Source organism: Sinocyclocheilus anshuiensis, unplaced genomic scaffold, assembly GCF_001515605.1.
Source record: "Sinocyclocheilus anshuiensis isolate Anshui unplaced genomic scaffold, SAMN03320099.WGS_v1.1 scaffold110, whole genome shotgun sequence".
Classification (NCBI taxonomy): Eukaryota; Metazoa; Chordata; class Actinopteri; order Cypriniformes; family Cyprinidae; genus Sinocyclocheilus; species Sinocyclocheilus anshuiensis.
In genome coordinates, this window is record NW_015544155.1 from 563,423 (window position 1) to 573,566 (window position 10,144).

At 35.6% G+C, this 10,144-nt stretch overlaps 1 protein-coding gene across 1 annotated transcript in view; it reads right to left on the reverse strand.

Annotated features, from left to right (window-relative positions):
- The window catches only part of LOC107695381 (contactin-associated protein-like 2), a 409,258-nt gene continuing 399,114 nt past the window's right edge, over positions 1-10,144 (reverse strand). Inside the window, exons 24-26 of the mRNA XM_016495265.1 lie at positions 2,746-2,976; positions 1,466-1,537; positions 1-596 (exon numbers count right to left, since the gene is read on the reverse strand). Of these exons, the coding sequence (XP_016350751.1) occupies positions 397-596; positions 1,466-1,537; positions 2,746-2,976 (503 nt within the window). The 3' untranslated portion in view covers positions 1-396. The remainder of the gene's footprint in view (positions 597-1,465; positions 1,538-2,745; positions 2,977-10,144) is intronic.

The window sequence follows — 10,144 nt, forward strand, 5'->3', positions numbered from 1 at the left end:
ATTATATCTCTGTCATTGGTGCAATAAATTAAATAAAAATATTCATATAGAGCATTTAACAATTACAGTCTGTCTAAACATTTTCCACATGAGGATTTTTGTAAGATTAAGCAAAAGAACACGTGAAGAAAATTATTAAACTTACATTACAATTTTCCATAAAAGAGGATTTTGGCAAATAATTATGTTTCTGTAAAAAAAAAAACACATAGTGAAATGATTTATTAACATGTGATCCAGAGATTACACACTTAAAAGACTTCTGCCAAAACACAATAGAAAGAGACAAGCCAGTCACTATGTACAGGACAGTTTCTCAAACTGGTGATGAGCTTGATCCCAAAACATTAGTTCTGATACTCAAAAAAAGATTCGGAAAGAGTCTGTACACGCCCATTATATGAACCATTCTTTCTTGCTTTCGTCGATGGTCTCTGTGAAATTGGGCTCGGTGCCGATAATGGCCGCGTCGGCTGACTCTGACGACTCTCCCCCCTTGGCCTCGTTGGTGTGGTAGGTGCCTTTATGGCGGAACATGTACCGGATCAGAAACACCAGCGTGCACAGAATAGTGAAGATCACCACTGCTATGATACCTGCAAGGAAAATACATTCACCACTGTTAAAGGAATAGTTTTAAAGGAAAATTAGCTGAAAATGTACTCACCCTACAGCCATCCAAGATGTAGACGAGTTTGTTTCTTCATCGGAACAGATTTGGGGAAATTTAACATTGCATCACTTGCTTAACAATGGATCCTCTGCAGTGAATGGGTGCCGTCAGAATGAAAGTCCAAACAACTGATAAAAACATCACAATAATTTACAAGTAATCCATACAACTCCAGTCCAGTCAAAAGTTGCACGTTTGTAAAAAAAAAATCCATCAAGACATTTTTAATTTAAAACTTTTTAATGTCCCCTTGTTGTCCCCTCACATCAAAATCCACCGACATATTTTGTTTATAACTGTTTTGGACTGTTTTTGCTTGTAAACAGTGCATCTGTGCATATTTCTCTCCTAATTCAGACGAGATGACCTTTTCACTGGAGAAATCAATATGGATAGAAGACTCGGAAGCAATCTGGAAGCAAAGGTTTAAAGTTAAAAAGGTTTCAGTGATGGATTTGTTTCATTGCAAACAGCTTGTCACTTCATAAGATGTTAACTGATGGGTTGGAGTCATGTGGATTACTAGTGGATTATTGTGATGTTTTTATCAGCTGTTTGGACTCTCATTCTGACGGCACCCATTCACTGCAGAGGATCCATTGTTGAGCAAGTGATGTACTGCTAAATTTCCCCAAATCTGTTCCGATGAAAAAACAAACTACATCTTGGATGGCCTGAGGATGAGTTAATTTTCATTTTTGAAATAAATACTCCTTTAATGCATAAAAGGATAGATAACTTAAAAGAAGTAATTTTTCATCTGAAATAGATATGAATATGTTTCCATCTCACCCCCTATTATAGCTGAATTCCTATTTACTCCATCCGGTATCACTCTTTCCTCATTGAAGGGGAAATCAGCACCTGTAGGGAGATCATAATAATTATAATAATTAAATATCTATATACTTTTATAGTTTTAGTTAAATATAATAACCTTGATAGACTGAAAACGAATACATGTGAAAACACTGAACAGTCTGATGTGTCTGAGAAGAGAATGAATCATTTTCTCTTTGCCAAATGAACTACATTTACAAGTGGATTATTTTTTAAAGAAACTACTGTGGCGAAACATAATTCTTTATAACATGTTTTTCAGATACACAAACATATATTGGTTTAATCTGATGCACAAATGCACTTATAGCTGAGCAAAGCATATTTGTCTTTACAGAAGCCATTGTGTCCACTAACTGGCTATTTGACCTTTTTAGAATGGCAGGACACAGTAAAGGAAGGCCTGTTTATGTTGTTATGCTCAGTAGAATCTAAAATGTGCTACTGCTGCATTTAATTTTTGTTCTGTATCTGTTTTTCACATTTTAATCAGACTGAAAGCAATACAATGAAATGTGGCAGTTAAGACGCACATTTAGGAGGGTTTCTATAAAGAGGTTTACAGCGGGCAGATCTCGTCAGTCAGGTCAATGCAATGCAATGATGCAATCAATAACCTAGCATTGGAAATTAAATGTCTTTTACACCACTCCTGGGAAATAATGCAGGACTGAGAGATTTTAGTGCATTTCTGGGACTTCAAGACCTCTTTTGTTATTATTTGGCTTGTTTAAATGTGCTCACCTGCGTCTAGGTGCCACGGGTCGGTTGCAGCAGACATGGGGGGGATCGTGAGGGGTGATGCTCCGCAGTTGGATTCCACCAGTTTACCTTGGTTCCACTAACTGGCCATTGACCTTTTTAGAATGGCAGGACACAGTAAAGGAAGGCCTGTTTATGTTGTTATGCTTAGTAGAATCTAAAATGTGCTACTGCTGCATTGAATTTTTGTTCTGTATCTGTTTTTCACATTTTAATCAGACTGAAAGCAATACAATGAAATGTGGCAGTTAAGACGCACATTTAGGAGGGTTTCTATAAAGAGGTTTACAGCGGGCAGATCTCGTCAGTCAGGTCAATGCAATGCAATGATGCAATCAATAACCTAGCATTGGAAATTAAATGTCTTTTACACCACTCCTGGGAAATAATGCAGGACTGAGAGATTTTAGTGCATTTCTGGGACTTCAAGACCTCTTTTGTTATTATTTGGCTTGTTTAAATGTGCTCACCTGCGTCTAGGTGCCACGGGTCGGTTGCAGCAGACATGGGGGGGATCGTGAGGGGTGATGCTCCGCAGTTGGATTCCACCAGTTTACCTTGGTGTGAGACGGGTGCAGAACCACGGGACCTGAGAGCGGCTTTCAGAGGAGCAATGCTGTTGAACTGCACTCTGGACAGGCAACCCACAAACCCGGGTGTGTTGTATTTTTCTATAAGCACCGGATCGATGTAACCGGTTTCTGCAAGAAGAGGAGATACAGATAGGCATCTAAAGTTAGACTAAGAACAAGAGAATAATCAGCGTCTAAATGTTTGAAATGTCAGAAAGCCTGAAATACAAGATAACTGCAGAAAACTGATTCAAGCCTTGTTCCAGGAAATGTATTCCATTTCACTGCAATAAAAGGATAAGATCAATGCGTGTTCATGTATAATGTACATACATCAGATCTGCATTACAATGTCATCCTAAAATAAAACCTTGAGGGAATAACTGTATCTGAACAAAGAATGTATCATTTCCACTTGAGTTACAGACATATTGATTATAAATTGCCCTCTTCATGTATGCCATTCCCATTCAATGGTTTTCACATTTTAAATGTAAACCATTTATTTGTTGCTACACTGAATATTTAAAGGCACAGTTCACTTAAAAAAATTACTCACTGTCATTTGTTGCAAACCTGAATTACTTTATTTCAGATCATTTTAATGTATAATTTGATCTAGATCACAGAATGATTTGTTCATGAATTAGATAGAAATTGTAAACACACGTATCATAAACTTGTAGAAATTCACAGCTCACTGGATTATCAGTGATTAATGACTTCTATTTTGGTTTGATCCAAAAATAAAACAAAATATAAATATTAGATGAAAAACTTGACAAGAAATAAAAAAATGACAAAATCACATAACAAAATTAGTCACATGTGAACTAAAATTAAAATGAAAACTGAAAATATATAATATATATATATATATATATAACAGCATACAAATAAAACTAACAATGACTTGTTCCCCACATAAGGCCCTTTTATGACTTCAGAAGGCTCATAATATAAGTCTTATGTGCCACTTTCATGATATTTTAATTATGCTTTGTGCCCTTTTTGACAAGAGCGACTACAACATTCTTCAAAACATCTTTTATGCTCTACAGAAGTAAGTCATACGGGTTTGGAACAACATGTGTGTAAGGTGTGTAAATAACGACAGACTGAAATAACTGATTGCTGCTCAATAGTCCAAACCGATCTTTATACTCTATGCTATTTAAATCTAAACAGCAGAGTAATCCTGACATAAGATTAAAACCCAGTCCTCAGACATTTTCATAAAACACTTTATATTACACTTCTACTCTTTTCTCTCCCACTCTTTCTTGTCTTCAGGCACACTGACATATCCTGGCACCTTCAAAGTGCAGCAGAGATTTTCCTACTGAACACCCTCCACCGAACACAGACAAAAGAGTCAGTCTAACTGCTGCACATTACAGACGAAGCCTCTTCAAACCTGTGTTTGTGAAGCCTCTTCAAAGCAGTTGTGGTGCGCAGCTAAATTCAGCATTCTCTCACCACAGCCAGGGATAAAGTACATCCTGTCTCAACGGTAAAAGACCGTACATGAAAAACACACAATGAGAACAATGGATAACAAAAGCAAAGCAAGCTGTCTGTGTTGTGCATCAAGAACACCTCATAGGGACAATGATTTTTTGATTCACAGTATCACAGTAAAACAGTTTTTGGCAGTGGTGGTATGCGAGAGATGACAGTATGTCAGAGATTCAAGGTTGTGAAGCATTCATAAGTAAATTGAAATGCCTTTTGAATTGCAATTCAACTCCTGAAACTTATTTGCACCAGTAAACAAGATGAACAATGATGTGTAATTTTTATGAATTTATATATGTATGTGTGTGTATAGTATAGCAAATATTATTGTTCATGCCTTTTCATGAAAATGAAAAAACTCCTGAAACTTATTTGCACCAGTAAACAAGATGAACAATGATGTGTAATTTTTATGAATTTATATATGTATGTGTGTGTATAGTATAGCAAATATTATTGTTCAAAAGTTTGGGCTTGGTAATTATTTTTTTTTTAAATGTCTACAATGTTCACCAAGGCTGCATTTATTTGATCAAACATACAGCAAAAACTGGATTTTTGCTGTATAAAAAAATATTAAACAATATTATTACAATTAAAATAACTGTTTGTTTTAAATATATACAAATATAAATATGTTGATTTTGTGGTCAAGAAACATTTTTTTAAATTAATTTCAAACGCTAGAAAAAGTTGTGCTGCTTAACATTTTTGTGGAAACCATCCTACATTTTTTTTTTTAGGATTCTTTGTTGAATAGAAGAATTCAAATGCAACAAAATGGATCCTTGTTAAATAAAAGAAAACAAATTATTCCTTAAACTTGTGTAATTTTTATGAATTTATATATGTATGTGTGTGTATAGTATAGCAAATATTATTGTTCAAAAGTTTGGGCTTGGTAATTTTTTTTTTTTTAAATGTCTATAATGTTCACCAAGGCTGCATTTATTTGATCAAACATACAGCAAAAACTGGATTTTTGCTGTATAAAAAATATTAAACAATATTATTACAATTTAAAATAACTGTTTGTTTTAAATATATACAAATATAAATATGTTGATTTTGTGGTCAAGAAACATTTTTTTAAATTAATTTCAAATGCTAGAAAAAGTTGTGCTGCTTAACATTTTTGTGGAAACCATCCTACATTTTTTTTTTTTAGGATTCTTTGTTGAATAGAAGAATTCAAATGCAACAAAATGGATCCTTGTTAAATAAAAGAAAACAAATTATTCCTTAAACTTACTGATAATACTGATAATTTAAAAAAATATAATTGTTTTGTAATATTTTGCAGGGTACAAGAAATCTAAGAAGTTCTACGCTCATGTGTTGCACTAATGAAAGTCAACAAACATTCACTAAATTCAGAAATTATGGGCCAAAACACAAACATATTCCAAATGCTAGGTCTCGCAGGGCTAAAATGGGATTCCCCCCCATTCAGCAAAAAGAAATGGTCTCCCCACACAACTAAAGTAAACCTCGCAGCTCAATGCTCAGCAGAAAGCAAAGAAATGTGATAACATCTTCATGAATACTAGTCTCCATCTCAGATTTTTGCAGGCACAGGGCAGACAGAACACTTGTTCACTTTCAGCAAGACACCTATGAATACCAATACACAAAATCTGATCTGCTTGAATTTTGGTTTCAGTGATCTGTTTTTCAATTTGAAGTGACTGGGGTAAAAAGAAACAGAGATGTCGTGACATTACATCTCTGATGTGAATGATCTCATTAAATTCTGTTATTTCCTTTGCTTTAAATTACTAAAATATGAAATTAGAGAGAGTAATTTGAGTGTCTCTCACCACTCGTATGAAAAAAAGTGGCATCAAAGCATAGCAAATTAAACGATTATCATTCTTGTCACATTCAGATCCACAATCTACTTTCTAGTGCAAATATTTTCTGATTTAAAAGAACATAGCTACAGCAGAACCCCTGACTGGAAAACGCATAAAACCTTTGACGTTCAGATTCATGTTTGTTGTATGAAATATAGCACATTCTGCTGTGTATTGGTTCCTCAGAGGCGTGAAACGTGGCTGGAATATTTATGAGAATTGACTGATTGTTGCTGCTGCAAATTCAGGTGGAAAGCTCTGGAGATATCCCTCTCGCTTTTCATGATGCTCTGAGACATGCTGCAGTATTTGCACTTACATTACCCCTTGTTTTGTGCAAACTGGACTTTCATTATATGGTTTTTACCCCCTTGATGAAATGTTTTATACCGCAAGCAGATGGCTCAAATTAGCCACAGTTCTGCTTTTCTCCAGCTGATGTTAACAGGGAGGAGGGAGCACTGCAGTTTCTTTGTTCCTCAATGCTGCAAACTTTACCCCGAGTCATAGTTACGGGAACAAACATTGGTTTTCACAATTCAGACTAAATGTTCATCTTGGCCTGCTGTTGTTTATCTCTCTGTGACTGACTGATAAATAAAAGCAGACGATTGCAGCTGTGTGCCTGTCCTGTTGATCTTGGAGGGCATATGGTGCTTTTAGTGTGGTGCAGAGCAATAAGATTCAGGCTAATTAGATTCAAGGTCAAAATCTGTCTGATAAGAAAGAAGGGTGGATGGTGTGACCTGAAAGTGGTGGCATCTCCCCCCACCCAGCACCACCACACAGCATTATTTCAGTGCAGTGAATGATAAAATAAGGCATCCAGAGCTCAAAATAATGTATTGAAGTATATTTTAGTAAATATATATTTTTTGCACATTTTGAAATATATTAAAAAATATATTTGGAAAAAAAAAAATATATATAATTTTGCTGTATGGGTATATGCAATCAAGACAAACACAAACAAGATGCACAATTAAGTGTAACTTTTAGAAATTTTTATAGAAATGCAAAAAAAATTACACTTTATATACATATATATATATACACACACACACACACATTTATATTTGCATTCTGGAAATCAGAGACTGACTTTGAAATCTATGAAGTGTTATATAAAAAACTGGCATGCATTTATAGCATAAAACTTGCTAAATCATAAAAACATGATAATATAATTTCCTTAACAGCACCAACTGCAATGCACCCACACCTGTAGCCACCTGCTGTAAATGCTTCTTCCTGTTTTATAATGCAGTTTGGTGTAGAAAATATATGCACTTGATCATACTGTAAAGCTCAACAGAAGCAACTGATACTGTATTCTGCAATCCATGTTCCTTATTGCAGTAAACCCAATACAGTATATCACTTTAAAACATTTCACGTTGAGAAGAGATATGTAGAATTATGCAGTGCAAGTAAAACTGCTATTTGAATACCCCTAAAATTATTTTAACAGCTCTTTTGTCTATGAGCTGATGATAAATGCTATGAATTATTCAGAGACATTAAAGTAAACTGCTATCCTGGTAGGGGCCATTATTGCAGGGGAGATACAGGGAAAGAGGGGGCAAATGAGGGATTGAAGACCGTCTTTTGATGGATGGGTTGGGAGATGGAGAGAAGGGGTGGGATGAAAGGGTTGCCATGGTAACAAATGGAAGAAGGTGTAGCAGGAGTGTGAGAGAAAGGGAGGTGGGAGATGCTGGACCTAAAGAAAAAGTGATAATGTGAATTACAATGACACACTGTCAACACATATCATGATGGCTGAACATTTAATTTCACCTCTGTTTTTATCTCTCGCACACTCAAAAACATAATTTGCTCTAGTCTTGCTGTACTGTTCAGAATGGGAGAGGCCAATCTTCAGATCTTGCTGCATGATGCACCATGTGCTAACAGACTGAGACAGAACAACACCTGTCCGACGTCACGTGACAACAGGAACAGAGAGCAACCTCTGAAGTATCCGCAGAAAAGGCACATATTTAAGGAAACACACAGCTATATTCACTAAATTATTTATGCAAATCAAGTAATAATGCAAACATGCTCACACCATTAGTGCTGAACACAATTTGCACAAAGAAATTCCCTGTATATGCTGCAGACTATTGCAATCTGCTGTACTTTTACAACATCGTTCCACCCACTGCAGGCCAGGTACCCGAAATGGCTCTTAAAAATGTAAAACTGTCACTTTTATCAGCCAATAATAATGCGTAATAAAGTTATTTGCATCAGGTATACAAGGTATACATTTATATATTAAAAGGAAATTTATTCCTGTAATGGAACAGCTGAATTTATTTATACACACACACACACACACACACACACACACACACACACACACACAGAACATGTCCCTGGATCAACATCCTTTGTTGTTGTTGGAACAATATTCCTGTCAGCTGATTGTTGCAGCTGCTTATGTTTAAAGATGTGATGGATGATAGAAATGTGTTTTTCATGGATAATAAAAGATGCAGATCAAGGAACATGTCCTACTTATATAATATATGTCATGTTTTTCATATATTTTATGTTAACAAAGTTTTACTGATTCTTGAGATGTGAGACAAAAATGCAAAAATAAGTAAATATCTTCCGATGACACACACACACACACACACACTATTCTTCCATCAGCCACCCTTGGAGGGGGCAAACACCACCTTACACTACCTGCACCACACACACATTCCAGCAATGCAGACAATTTGCCCAGCAAATAACCAAACAATACTACAATACATTCTGTTTCTAATTCGATATTAGGAACAGGAATACATAAAATACTACTGTGGGTGATCACTGTAATATCCAAACACATTAAACACATGTAAGGTGTCCTTCACCCAGGAAACACAGTCTCACATCCTCATTCAAAACCCTCAATGCTGCAGTACAGAAAGCAAACATTACCTGCCAGACAGGTGTTTGTTATCAGGTATATCTCACTTTCTTCTTCCAAAATGCCAGCCTTCTTGAGTGTCAGTGTATGTTCCTCTCCACGCTGCGGATGCCTGTGTGTGTGTACGTCTGCAGCTGGGGCTGGGTGATCACAGACTGCAGCCCATCTCCTGTTCCGCACTCATTGATATCCTGCTTCAACAACACCTGGAAGCTGGATTTCACTGTCGTCTGGATCTGGAGCCCCCTCCACGCTGGACGATGTCTGTGCCCAGAGCCGTGTAATGATCACAGAATAGCCAATGACATCATCCATCTGGCTTTGATGGAGACCAGGCGGACTACAAGATGTCATTCAGAGAAGCTAAGCAAGTCTGTTCAGTATAATGGAATATAATTTTGTTTTCATTATCACGAGATGACATTATGCTTTGCAGTCAAAACGACTATTCTGCTATAGTCTTTTGTGTGGGAAACATAGTGGAAGTAAAAACTTGCTCTGTCAATCTACCTGTCAGATGTACTTTGACAGTTTTTTTTTTTTTGGAAATTATAAAAATTCTTTAAATAATATATTCAACATTATATTAAAGGGGTCATATGATGCTTTTTTAAAGATCATTATTTGGTGAATTTGGGGTAACAGAATATGTTGATTGTAACACTCCAAAGAGAAAGGAAAACTTGAAATCGCATCATATGACCCCTTTAATATTTAAATAATGTATTTTTAAAATGCAATACATATTTAATTAATAAATAATTTGAATATTAAACCTTTTGTTCCATTGGGCTGATTTTCATTTGAAGAATCTCTAAATGCATTTCCTTTTTTTATTTTTTAACTGAGGAACAAGTCTAAACTATTGTCTGTGGTAATTGACAGTATGCGACAGATACACTCCATAGACACAAAGTAGAAAAATACACTGAATATTGCTCTAAATAGGCTCTGTCTCCTTTGTCTCTCAAACATACTTTTAATATATATA